The sequence below is a fragment of the Magnolia sinica genome, chromosome 17, assembly GCF_029962835.1.
Source record: "Magnolia sinica isolate HGM2019 chromosome 17, MsV1, whole genome shotgun sequence".
NCBI classification, from domain to species: Eukaryota; Viridiplantae; Streptophyta; class Magnoliopsida; order Magnoliales; family Magnoliaceae; genus Magnolia; species Magnolia sinica.
In genome coordinates, this window is record NC_080589.1 from 46,017,975 (window position 1) to 46,031,599 (window position 13,625).

The window sequence follows — 13,625 nt, forward strand, 5'->3', positions numbered from 1 at the left end:
TCCTTTTTTATTTTTTCTATAAATCATGTTAAATCGGTGTCAAATTATTACAAATCCATGTTTTTTCATGTTTTGCATGAAAAATCATGGATTGAAAGCTTTGATTTTGAGATTTGGAGGAGAATGACCAACTTGTGGAAAATTGAAAAAATAAAAATAAAATTTTCCTAATTTCTCACAATCTTTGTGTCCAAACATAAAATCAAACATGTATGTAACCTGATTTAGTGATTCTTCTTTTGCTTTTGAATATATTGCTTGTGTTTCCCCACATCTTCTTACATCTATAAATTAGATGAATAAACTTTGAATATACTTGTATTAATTCATTTAGACAACGCAAGATTCGCACCCCATATAAAGAAAACCTATTATGCACACTTGTTTTTTATATTGTTTCAATTTGTCTGTATTGATGTCTTTTTTAACAATTACTGAAATTTCATTGAAAAAATTAACCAATTTCGAGTGTTTCCCCATGTTTCCAATAACAGCAATACATTGCACGATACAGCCGATATATCCCATGCGATAAACGATACGTATCCATATCCCAAGGGTGTGATACGTAACGCGATACCGATATTTCGAAAACTGTCGTGTATGTTGTGTAGTCATGATACATTCTCCACATATCTCTGCAATATCTGCCTTGAAGAACAACGAGCGGCAGGTGCTTTCGCAAGTGACAATCTAAAAATAATAAAAACACAGACCCTATGGTTCAAAGCTAGTGAAACCTGTTGGGTTCACTCATATAGACTAGTGAAATGGTAGTTGATAAACATACACATTGTACATGGATGGATGAGTGGGATGCAGGATAAGAAACCCAACACCCATGTGAAGATAGCGGATCACCATCAAGCAGCAGCTATTCCTTGTCCGCCAGTCATATAACACAGCAGCAACCATTAATCTTCTGGTCGAGTGATCAAAACATGGATTTGGAGAATGACTTGACTGGGTACAAAAACCACTGCAACCCATTCTGACTCGACCAAAACCGTTGGGAGTCCCTTGAACTCAGATGAACTTTTCATGTTTCAGATGGTTGACTCAGAAAGGTCACTGGTGAAACAGGGTCTTGATCCCATGCTTATAATTAAACAAACTGCCCCTTGTGGATCAAGCACCACAAATCTGCCCTCCACTCAGTTCCATTTCTAGCAGCATATGACCCATGGGTCCGTGAAGGGAGAGGCGACTGTTGTTTTGGACCTGCATTTGAGTGTTTGTTGAAGCAGTATTAATATAAGCTGGCAGTTTTAAGCCATGCATGCAGAATTGAAGTGTTGCTCTCTAATGAAAGATTAAGATCAGCAGAAAACAATCTGTATAAAATGAGTAACAGTGCTGCTATAAATATGAGTTCTAGGAATCATTAAAATAGAATAAGTGGGAGAGATGAGTAAAGGAAAAATAACAAACCATGTTTGGATACAGGTTCCTAAGGGGAAAGAAAAGAAAAGGTAATAATAACAAATAATTATTTCCATGAGCACGATTGAAAACATGGATTCCATTTTTAGGGACTGTGTTTGGATAGCAAGTGGAAATCTCATATTTGTGAGACAAGGGTCACCTAGTTTCTTGTGCCAGAGAATCCAAATTATGGAAAGGTGTAGTGATTGCTTCATGGAATCCTCCCTTTTCGTTACTATCGAAACATCTCAAACAGTCGTATCAATGTAAACCTTTTCCATTTCCATCAACTTCCATGGAATTGGTGATATCCAAACATGCCCCAAAGAAATGTAACTTTGATGTTTCATCACGAAGCCAGTTAAACCATCATCCAAGCATGATAAAATTGCTTCAGGGGATATAAGGCTATTAATCTATGCTGATGTAAGAATGTCAAATTGTCAATACATGCTATGGAAATATTTTCTTTTTTCTTTTTCTTTTTTTGGATCATGCCAGAGCTGATGTTTAAACTAGAAGCCAAGGTTTTAAATTGGTGTCCTGGTGATCACATCATTCCCCAACAATACAGCCCCATATCTACCCCTATATTGGTGAAACAGCCCTGTATCAACCCCTAAATTGGGTTGATTTGGGCCAATACAGCCGTATCATTCATGAAGGATACCAGTACATATCAGATGATACATACCGGTTTCTGACAATACTTCAAACCTTGCTAGAAACATACCGTCAGGGTAGATCTGCATCCATTGAACATCTTAGGGTGGATTGTAAAACTGACATCCATGGCCTTCACTACTGTTGCAATTATTTGACTATCTACTTCAAGATCTTCATGTTTTTCTTCCTCAATCGGCTAGCCATGTATTAAAATGGAGGTTCCAGTGCCTGACTTGGTCAGCCTCAAATGCAGGTTGTCTCACTAATACAGATACGACTTGGATGAGCTACACATCCAGGTAGATCCACATCCACTGAACATCCTAGGATGGATTGTGAAACCAAGATGCATCGCCTTCAGTTCTCATAAAAAATGAAAGCCAACTTCTCCGCCCAAACTGATTGGAAGAAGCCCAAGAATTGCATTTGGAATCCCCCTCAACAATCAATGTCCCAGAGAAGTCTTTGATGAAAATCTTTGACCCTTCTCCAAGGGCTACACAGCCCCCAAGACATTTCCTTCAGGATGGAGAGTCCAGGATATTCACCTTCCCCCATGTACCGTGACCGGAAAAGAACTTGTAGGACTTGGAGATAACTCTCTATCATCACGAATCGCGCCTCTAGTATTGCAAGGGTATGGTTTACCAAGGAACCATCAAAGTTTAATTTGCCAACCCCGGAAAATAAGCATTTTTAGATACTTCTAGATTATTTCAACAACTTTGCATGTATACCGAAAGCCAAAATTTAAGGTTATAAGATAGGAATTTCAATAGGCAAGGCCTGGACCTGGTGTGCATATTCCCAAACGGCCAAACCTGCCCAACTTTTAAACAGGCCAAATGCTCAAGTGCAACGTGATGAGACCATGAGCTAGCTGCGCCTTCAGGGATAGGACCTAAAAAATCAAAGATGATAGGGCATCAATCTGTAGCATAGCGCAGCTACGGCACTAGCGTAAATCTCTTGTAGCATATGCTGCGTTTTTTTTTTTATAAATGATAATTGTATTTTGTATTTTATACTTAATACTCTCAACATGTGGGATTTTAATTTCTTTTCATACTTGTGACATGTGGTTTCAATTAGATATTATTAATTAAAGTTGTTTGCTTAGAAAGTTGTTAATGTGATAATGATTTGGTTTGGTTTATATATGTGGATCGGCTTTTGATAAATGATAATCAAAACCTTCTTTGGACATACTTGAAAAAATGAATCATCGTTTAGGCATATTTTTATTTTTATTTTGTTTTTTTTCTTACTATTTACCATATCTTTCCTATTTTTAAATTTTTTTTTTAAAAAAAAAAAGTACCGTGTAGCTTAGCTACATGCTACAAAGGGTTGAACGCCACGCAACATGCTAACACTATTTAAAACACTAGTATATACCGTGGATGCTATTACTAATACGTGGGAAACTTTTACTAACTTTGGTTTATGGGTTATGGTGAGAGATTCATCCGTTTGTCCTAGGAGAAGGTAAGTGTGAACACAATGAACACTGGCCAAGGGAGAGTTGTGTCTCATGGATCTCAGTATCATAAATTCTATGACCATAGTAGTGGGATTGGCAATCGGCTAACTATTAAGTGGTCATCCTATGTTTAGGTACTAGCAGTGTTCGATGTATCGGTATCACTACAAGTTTTGCTGGCCAGGGATACAGAAACAATATCGATATCGCCGATAATATCGTTGATAACTGAAAATGCAGGAAAACATAGGAAAAACGGTGGAATTTTCAGCGGAACTTCAAGAGATATTAAAATGTACATATTTGCATATTTAGAAATTTTATTAAAAAAATAAAAATTAAAAAATAAAATAAAAAAAAGCAAAAAGAATGCATGCATAATAAGTTTCCATTTAATGGGGCCTTAAAAGCATGTGTTGTTGTAAGAAATCAGTTCAACCATCCCCTCCGGCCTATATAACCATCCAACCTTCCATCCAAACAGTCATCGATATTGCAAAATATCAACAACACATGATATTTCACCAAGAAATCATCAATAATTGGAAAGGTAATGAAAGATTGTGGTCTCAATATCTCGCATGTTGCGGTATCGATAATATCAAGATATTATCAATATTATCAATGACAAATTGAACACTACATACAACGATGTGCCCATGAGAAAAAAATTGAAATAAATTGTTTTCTAATAAACAAAATTTTGATGATATCAATACGTTGGCGATATTATTGAAATATCGTCAATACACTTATGATACAAGCACTACCTAGAATTTACATGGTCGAAAACATTAGCGATACATTGGCAATATTGATAAATTGGTAATACAAGTGACACCTAAAATTTGCATAATTGAAAATATTGAAAATTACATTGGCGATATCGATACGTTGGCGATACTTAGTGATACGCTGCTAATACCTGTAATTTCTGATACTACCAACGTTATCGGTATCACTACCAATGTTATCGGTATCGCTGAGCTAGAGATAAAGATAATATCAGAGATATTTCAATAATAACGGAGATAATTCGAACATTGGGTACTAGCCACAAGTTGGGATGGAAAATCTCCAACATCGGGCTGTTGGTGCCTTGGTCGTACCACACATAGGAGTGTGAGTGTTCACGACATGCAGGTCCTTCTATTTAGGCCTGATTGAGCACTTGCATTGGAAGATTGTATCAAGTCTCAAGTCCAGTGAACCAATCATGTATAGATCAGATCAACTTGATCATGTATTGGCTTTCACTAATCCTTAAACCTGAGGCCACTATTTTAAATATTGACGATATCGGCTGACATATCCCACGATATATCTAGTATCCCACCAGTGCGATATGAAACGCACGAGTAATGCGACATCCCACATGTTCGATCTAGTGAGCATTTTCGAATTTCAATGCTCTTATTTTTTGTAATTCATGTTAAATTAGTGTCAAATTGTTACAAATTCATGATTTTTCATGTTTAGCATGAAAAATCACAGATTGGGAACTTCGATTTTGAGATTTGGAGGAGATGGGCCGAGTTGCAAAAAATTGAAGAAAAAAAAAATCAGAATTTCCCAATTTCTCACAAATTGTGTGCAATCTTTGTGTTCAAACATCACATTAAAAATGTTTGTAACCTAATCTAGTGATTCTTCTTTTGCTTTTGAATGTATTGCTTGTGTTTCCACATGTCTTCTTACATTTATAAATTATATGAATAGACATTGAATATACTTGCAGCAATTCAGTCAGGCGATGCATAGATTAGGACCCCATACAAAGAAAACCCATTATGTGTACTTGTTTTTTGTAATGTTTTGATTTATAAGTGTGTATTGATGTCTTTTTTAACAATTACCGAAGTTTCATCAAAAAATTCAACCAATTTCCCAATGTTTCCCCATGTTTCCAACAATAGCGATACATTACACGATACAACCGATATATCCCATGCGATAACCGATACGTATCCGTATCTCAAGAATGTGATACGTAACGCGATACCGATATTTTGAACACTGCCTGAGGCCATGTTGAGACTTAATGGTATAAAATAAAAATTATCTCCTCATTCCGTTCACACATGCACACATGTGGGTCCACCTTGTAGACGGCTCTCTAGTGTGCATACCCAGACCTGTAGTGTGGGCGCATGACACAACTCTTTGTTCCCTCTCATTGGGACGGAACAGGAAGAGCTCCTACAATAGAGAAGCATCATCGCAAATCATCACGTGATCAAGAGACACATCTAAGGTTATGTAAAAATTCCTCTACATAAAGTTCATGAATATTTTAGGGATTTGATTGTATCCAAGGGGGATTATGTAGAGATTAAAATCTAAAGTTTTTTAAAAACCTTACGCTTCTGTGTCTTTGGAAAATCATCAACATCATAGACCTCGGGCATCTATGATTACTTAGTGAGGCACCATCAAAGTTCGCTTGGGGGTGGGGAGCAGTCATCATCACAAACGACCTGTCCTTGCATTAATCTAAGGTAAAGAAGCCCTTGAGCACAAGTATGATGAGGACCCAAATAATTATACACCTTGATCCTGTTATATATAACTGTTGTAGCCATGATCAAGTGACAAGATCTATCCCCACACGAAGATCAGACCGACCAATGGGCCATATCCTTATTGTTTGCCATCAGCCAGAACAAATTCCTTGTCAGAAAAGTTTAGCTAACCTAGTCCTGAATTGGCATTCACAACTCATGGAGGTTGAGGATCAATAGCTTATAAAATTCCTCTAGAGTACTCATGCATGTGCCTGTTTCCTTAACGTAAATGATGGGACCAGAATAGAGACTTTTTAATCATCGGGCAACAATTGGCAAAGTAAACTATCCTTCACCTTTTCCCAAGATTTGATTCTTTCTTTCCCATAAACCGAAGTAGAGTATGGCCCTTTAGTTTCTCAGTGACAAACTTGACCTTGTTATTGTCTAGCATATCCTACCCTTCAAAGGATCAGTAGAAATAGTCCAAGGAATAATTTATTCCGCAGGCCGTAGCCTCCAACAAAATACACCCACTTCGACATGAGCTCCGAAATTTTTGTTTTCCTAAAGCATAAGCCATTCAATCTTTGACCTGTTCCTCTTCGGGTTATAATGGAGTGCCAAACTCTTATATCTCGCCACCTCCCTGCCCCAGGCTCTGGACCATGATTGCTAACATTTTCCCTAGCCAAAGGTGGTAATTGGGCTTTTCTCAAGGACTTTCTTATGTGGTTGAGTCTCTGTTAGAGATGTTGGAACTTGGAAGGCATCCTACCCCTTCCTCCTCCATGTGTCCCAAGTGCAGCCATTGCAACCATATATATGACTGGGCGCTATGTATCAGCAAGGATCTCCCAGATCAACATGGTCTGAAATCAAGCTGTTGCACCAACACATTATAGATGTCTACATGGTGGCCAAGTAACAATTCAAGTAATTTGGCCAGCCATGTACAAAGATCAAATCTGCCCCTTATGGGCAACAAGATATCCACATCATTGGATGGACCATCTACTTACTGAACGATGTTCCAATCAAGAATATGCACCCACAATCACAATAAGCGATTAGCACAAGAACTGTAAGAGATCCAGATAACAAATAATTAAATAGATGGCACTACGCGAAAAATAATAAAATCTGGTAAATAGGCGTTGGAGCATTAATCTCCACAAGATCTAAGCAAAGGAGTAGAAGACTCAACCCAAGAAAGATAGCCTCTGAAGGGGGTTTTCTTCACAAACACAAGGCACGATGATAACTCAACACTGGCACATCCCTACAGACATACAGTTTTTGTTATTAAATGTATGTGTAGTTTAGTTGATAATAGAAATGCATTAAAACTATATAAACGTGGCCAGAATAGAAGAATAAAAGATAAATTGAGATTCCTTCTGATAAGTTCCTACAAAATGGTTTGACAAGTGTGTTGAACATGGACTGTCAGACACATCAACCTTCTAGAAAATGGAGGGCTCTCAGTACATATATTATATCTTATATCAGATCAGATCAAAGGGAACTAAAAGATGAGCCAGAACATTTGTTCTGTTGATCAGCGACTACCAAGACCAATAATCTGCTGAATCAATGACGTATTTACAAATATAAATGGAACGTCAGCAGTTTCAGGCATCTAATAGATGACATTTATCTGAGCAATAATATCAAAAACTACAACAATCCAACTCAAGTAAAAAATGAAGGAACCAAGATCTGGTGGTGATAATTACCTCCATAACAAGAGCTTCCAGAGCAAGGGACTGCATCAAGGTCCTGAGCAAGTGAAAATTTGCAGCCTGTTCTCACTAATGCAACTGAGTAAACCTAGGCTGGTGGAACGTGCATACTTTACATCGAGGATGGGATGTGGGTGTCGTTTAAGATGCTCAACAACTCCGAAAGAAGGCAAGTCTCGCACACACAGTCCATGTGTTATTTCATCTCCAAATGCAAAGAGCGGGTTGTTATCCTCTATGCTTATAATTGCTGACTTTGGCATTCGAACTTCACTTACATTGCATGGCGCAGATCCAATACTCTGATAAGAGTTTCCACCCACCCTCTTAACAAGAACATGTGAACCCATTATTGCTGGTCTAGAAACAGTTGGTGAAGCTGGAAGTGAAGGCTGTATAGAAACAGTTGGTGAAGCAGAAAGTGAAGCCTGAGAAGCCACATTATCATTAGGAATCTGGACTTTGGGCCGGAAGGAAGCAATGATGTCACTGCTTGAGTTGCAATAAGCAAGTGATATACAAACACCTTGATTCTCCATTTCAGGAATTAGCAATGGCCTAAAGTAGAAGTCATGTTAGAAAAATCAGTGCACATGTCACTCAGCAATGAGAATAGAACATGAAAAGGTGTTAATATTCTTGTAATATACTTTGATTATAACACAATAAAAATTACCCTGGCATTGAAACAGTGTGTCCATCAATAAAATGGAAACATCTTTGCTAGAGCAATAGAAAATATGAAAAGACCTTAATTTTCTAGTTGGCCAAAATATAATTCTTTACAGCCTGATTTCATCTAAGTATGAAATATAAATCATGATAAGACAAAAGGCTAATTGGGCCTATTAGGTTTACTTGCTCTCCTACTAGGGCTCAAGTTGGACTTATTAGGTTTAATTAAGTTCGGGCTTGGGACAGGCAGCACATAATGGGCTCAAGCCAACATTTGACCAAGGATTATATCCAAAAGGCCAAGACTGCCTGACTCAGGCCCCTATTGGTACCCAGCCATCAATAGTCCTATGGTGGATGTAAATTTACTTTTTATGAAATTCATATAACAGTAGAGTATAGTTTTTGGACAATCAAAGTGAAATTGTAGTCAGTCAGTTCAACCATGTGGACAGTGGCCCACATTGGATGGGCCATGGACAATGCTCTTTTATATAGAAGTGATCCCAACATCCAAATGATGGACCTGAATGAAAAGCGATGACCGTTCTATGATGTTAGCTTTTTATAGATCAAATTCATCATCAACATCATCTAACTCTTATCCCAATTAATTGAAGTCGGTTACATGAATCTTGTTCAGCCATTCCACTCTACCAAGGGCCATAACTTCAGCTAAACTATAGGTCATCAAGTCTTCCCTCACTATCTCCCATTAATTGGGGTTGGCTACATGAATCTTGTTCCACAATTCCACTCTATCAAGGCCATAACTTCGGTGAGACTATAGGTCATACAAGTCTTTTTCTTCCACCTCAGCAGGTGAGACTTCGGTTCTCTCTTCTGGAGGTTTAGCTTCATTTGTTAGGGGCCATTTTCAACCTCTTTTCAAGATTCAGCCCTCTTCTACCACCTCAGCAGCAGCCAGAGCTAATAGATGGTGGATTGCGGTTATGCATGTTGATCGTTTCCAAACATTGAGAGGTTTAACTCCTATTTTCATTTTCTGGGAGCTTTGGAGAGCGAGAAATACTGCTCGTTTTGACAACTCCCAGCCCGTTGTCTATAAGGTGGTAGATGCGATCCATCGCTGGATCTCTTGGATAGGGCCTTTCTTTCCTCCTCCGCACTCCATGAATCGCTTGCTAGCCTCTGCGCTGAAGGACTTGGGTGTGGATGGGTTTTCTTTGCAGCATAAAAAACTTCAAGTGGTCAAGTGGTCGAGGCTGAAGAAGGGGTGGATCAAACTAAATGTTGATGGATCGTCGCTCGGGAACCTAGGCCCCTCGGGCAGAGGTGGTATTGGCAAGGACTGCAAAGGAGATTTTCTTTTTGCCTTCTACTCCGAGTATGGTTTTGGATCCAACACCAGAGCAAAAATTAGAGCCATCTGGGAGGGCCTTTCCCTGTGTGTAAATTTGGGTTTTCAGAAGGTGGAAGTGGACAGCAATTCCCTCTCTATTGTCTCCTTTCTTTCTGAGATCTCGAGTGTTTCCTGGTCCATGTCTTATTGGAAGACTAGGATCCAGGCGCTCAAGGGCGTGTTTAAATTTTCCATTTCCCACTCCTAGAGAGGCGAATTCAGTTGCTGATAGCCTCACAAAGCTCGGTAGCTCTTCCCAATCTCATTCTGTTCTCAACTCTCACGTGGATCTCCCCTGCATCCCCAAAGGCCTCCTGTTTTTGGATAGGGTGGGATTGGGTAACCTGAGAGAGAGAAATTTTCTGTCCTTGTTTTTCCTTTTATGATAGGTGGGCCCATGTTTACTACTCTCGGGCCTACCTGAATGTTTCTCCCCTGTAAAAATTTTCTCTGATCAATGAATTTTCTATTACTTTCAAAAAAAAAAAAAAAAAAGTCTTTTTCTTCCTAGCTCCACCAATGTCCTTTTGGTTCTTCCCCTTGCCTTTTCGAGCCTTCAACTTGTACGAACTAACTCCTAACTAGCACAGTTCTTGCTCTCTGATTTTGTAGATCGAATTGCTAAGGTCATTTGTAGTGAAGATATAGCCTAATTCTTGTTCATGTTACAATATAACTCAACAGTTCGATCACCCAAGGGTCAACTGGCATTGTGAGTTCACTACGGACTTATTACAATGGGCCTATTCAAATAAATTCAAAAATATCAACAATTAAATCTGATATTTGGAGTCTCAGATCACAAATGTGTCAACATGTGTAGTTCACCTATTTTGAAGACTTCTTCTTCTTCTTTGAGAATCGTAACTTCATTTAAAAAGGAAAAAAAAAAAAAAAAAAAAAGAGGCCAAAAATAACAGCAAAGGCAGAAAAACAAAAACAAAAACAAAATAAAACAAAAAAAGAAGCAATTTTTGCACTTGTAAATAACGAATTTGTTAGTGTTGTGAACTTGTGAGAGAGCGGTATCTCTAAAATCAAGACCTAGATATATGCAATGTTTTAAATATTGTTATCGCGTAATGTATCGCACCCTTGGGATACAAATACATATCAGTAATCGCATGGGATATATTGGTTGCATCGCTGATGTTGGGAAACATGGGAACATTGGGAAATTGGTCAAATTTTTCAATGAAACTTCAGGGATAGTTGAAAAAGACATCAATACACACTTAGAAATCAAAACATTACAAAAAAAAGTGCTTATGATAGGGGTTTCCTTTGCATGGGGTCCTAATATATGTACTTTCCAACTGAACTAATGCAAGTATATACAAAGTCTATTCATATAATTTATAAACATAAGAAGACATGTATGGAAACTCAAGCAATACATTCAAAAACAAAAGAAGAATCACTAATCAGGTTACATGCATGTTTAATTTTATGTTTAGATACAAAGATTGCAACTGATTTGCGAGAAATCGAGAAATTTAGATTTTTCTCACTTTTCCGCAACTTGAACCATCTCCCCCAAATCTCGACATCGAAGTTCCAAAGATTTTTCATGGAAAACATGAAGAATCATAGATTTGTAACCATTTGACACTAGTTTAACATGATTTATAGTAAAAACATGGATCAAAAATTGAAAAAGCTCATTGGATCGAATAGGTGGGATATATTGGCACTACCTGTGCGTTTTATATCGCACAGGTGGGATACAAGATATATCGTAGGATATATCAGCTGATATCATCGATATTTAAAACATTGGATATATGTACCTCAGGGCATCAGAAGAAATTAGTTGACTGATTAAAAATAAATATTACTCAAGAAACACTAAAAATGACTCCACTAAACAATAAGAAGAACTAACAATGACAGAAGGCAAATGAATAATGGATTCATTAAGGTCCAAGATAATGCGTGATACCTAAAAGATGTGAATCACAGCTAATAAAGCATACTTAAAAAATATATTTAAAAATGAAAACACTTCCAATGGCATAAAAAGGGAACAAAATTGTAAAAAGGAGAAACTTAAAAACTAAAACAATCCATCTCAAAGACAAAGCAAAGAGGATTAGGTCTCTTGAATTTGATTTTAAATGAACAAAAACTGCAAATACAAGCATTAAAAAGGCATGCCATGTATCAGTGATTTAGACCAACCTTGCATAAACACCCCCAATATCCCATTCGCATGGACCAATGGAAGAAGCAGTTAAAAGTGTTCTAACAACAGAGGATGGACTATGCAACCTATCATGTGAAATAGAGTGGATAGTATGAATTGGATGGGTGGTCAAACCGCTAGTTGATTCCATGGGTCCGGCAGTTTGACGCAAATCAAACACCATTAGCATGCCATTCTGCAAAAGTAAAATAAGAAGCACATTGCAATTATGTCCCACTAAAAATCTAAATGTTACTAGCTATATATGAAGAGTATAATTTAAATAATAGTGCAGTTAAAGATTGAACCTGCAATCCAGCATAAACATGATACGGACTGTTGAAATCCCATGAACAAGACCAGGCAGGTACCTAGAAAAATATGATGTTTAGGAACAACAAACTTGACTCAATTGAGTACTATGTAAATCTTTACTATAATAATAATAATAATAATAATAATAATAATAATAACAACAACAACACAAGCAGTTATTTCGTGTTTATAATTCCAGGCAATTTAAATTTCATACAGAATCCCATGATTTCAATGGATAAAAAAATAGTAGTATGAAAAGAAAACAATGATGTTAAACGGACATCCGATCCTTTTGTAACATGGAAAGTACTATAGAGACAAGGTGAAAGAGCACTAGGAAAACCATTTTAGGTGTAGCCTTGTCTAAAATTGAGACAAACCTATTTCATAGTGGTATGAAAATAAAGATCTCACCGTTCAAAAAAGAAATAAATAAATACCTCACACGTGCACCTGTTAGACAGTGGTATGAAAAGTAATAAATACCTCATGTGAAGAGTGTGTGTGTGTGTGTGTGTGTGCGCGCGCGTGCATATACAATGAAAATGTTTTCAATCAAGCTAGAAATGAATTAAAATTATTTAAATTACCAATTTCAAGAGCGTCATTTCTCAGCAGTAGTAATCAAATCCAAACAATATAGGAGCTCAAGAATTCTATAAAATGGGATTGCAATCCCATGGCTGGATCAGTGTTTTATATAGTGAATAGCGTGTAGCATAGCGTTCGTCCCTCTGAAGCAGGAAGCTTAAGCTAACACTACTAGATTTTTAATTAAGATTGTGCTTATTTCTGACACATTTCATCAAATTTTATGATAGTTTGCACAATTAGTCTTGGGACAACCAAACACAGCCTACAATAATAGGAAAAATAGGCAAAGATTAAGTATGAAGGTAAAGAAAGAGCAACCTACCCGATATAATACTAATATTATTTTACTAAAATCATTGAAATTTTTACTTATTTTTATTTTTTTTAATGAAAAATGTAACCAATAATTGCAGGAATTAATTGATTTTAATGTTTTAGTGAAATAACTTGTAGTGTAAGCTACGTAGCTTGTACCATAGCCTATGTAACATGGAGAGTATGCAAAATTAGCATGTAGCATAGGCCAAATGTGATTCATGATGTAAGCTACTTTCATAAGCTACATGGCGTTAAGGCTATACAACGCTACGTAGCATAAGCTACACACCATGTAGCAAAGGTTATTAAAACACTCAGCTGGATACAACCAGTGTTCGAGTTGTCGGTA

The 13,625-nt window shown here is 37.2% G+C and overlaps 1 protein-coding gene across 4 annotated transcripts in view; it reads right to left on the reverse strand.

Moving 5' to 3' along the window:
- Positions 1 to 481: 481 nt before the first annotated feature.
- Positions 482 to 13,625, reverse strand: part of LOC131230285 (uncharacterized) — a 62,462-nt gene continuing 49,318 nt past the window's right edge. For 3 of the 4 annotated variants that reach the window (XM_058226126.1, XM_058226125.1, XM_058226124.1), the window contains 4 exons: positions 12,355 to 12,417; positions 12,043 to 12,242; positions 7,818 to 8,381; positions 482 to 1,221 (listed from right to left, as the gene is read on the reverse strand). In XM_058226126.1, the coding sequence (XP_058082109.1) occupies positions 7,853 to 8,381; positions 12,043 to 12,242; positions 12,355 to 12,417 (792 nt within the window). In that variant the 3' untranslated portion in view covers positions 482 to 1,221; positions 7,818 to 7,852. Of the gene's footprint in view, positions 1,222 to 7,285; positions 7,361 to 7,817; positions 8,382 to 12,042; positions 12,243 to 12,354; positions 12,418 to 13,625 lie in introns of all 4 variants that reach the window. The other variant, XR_009163970.1, reaches the window with a different exon arrangement.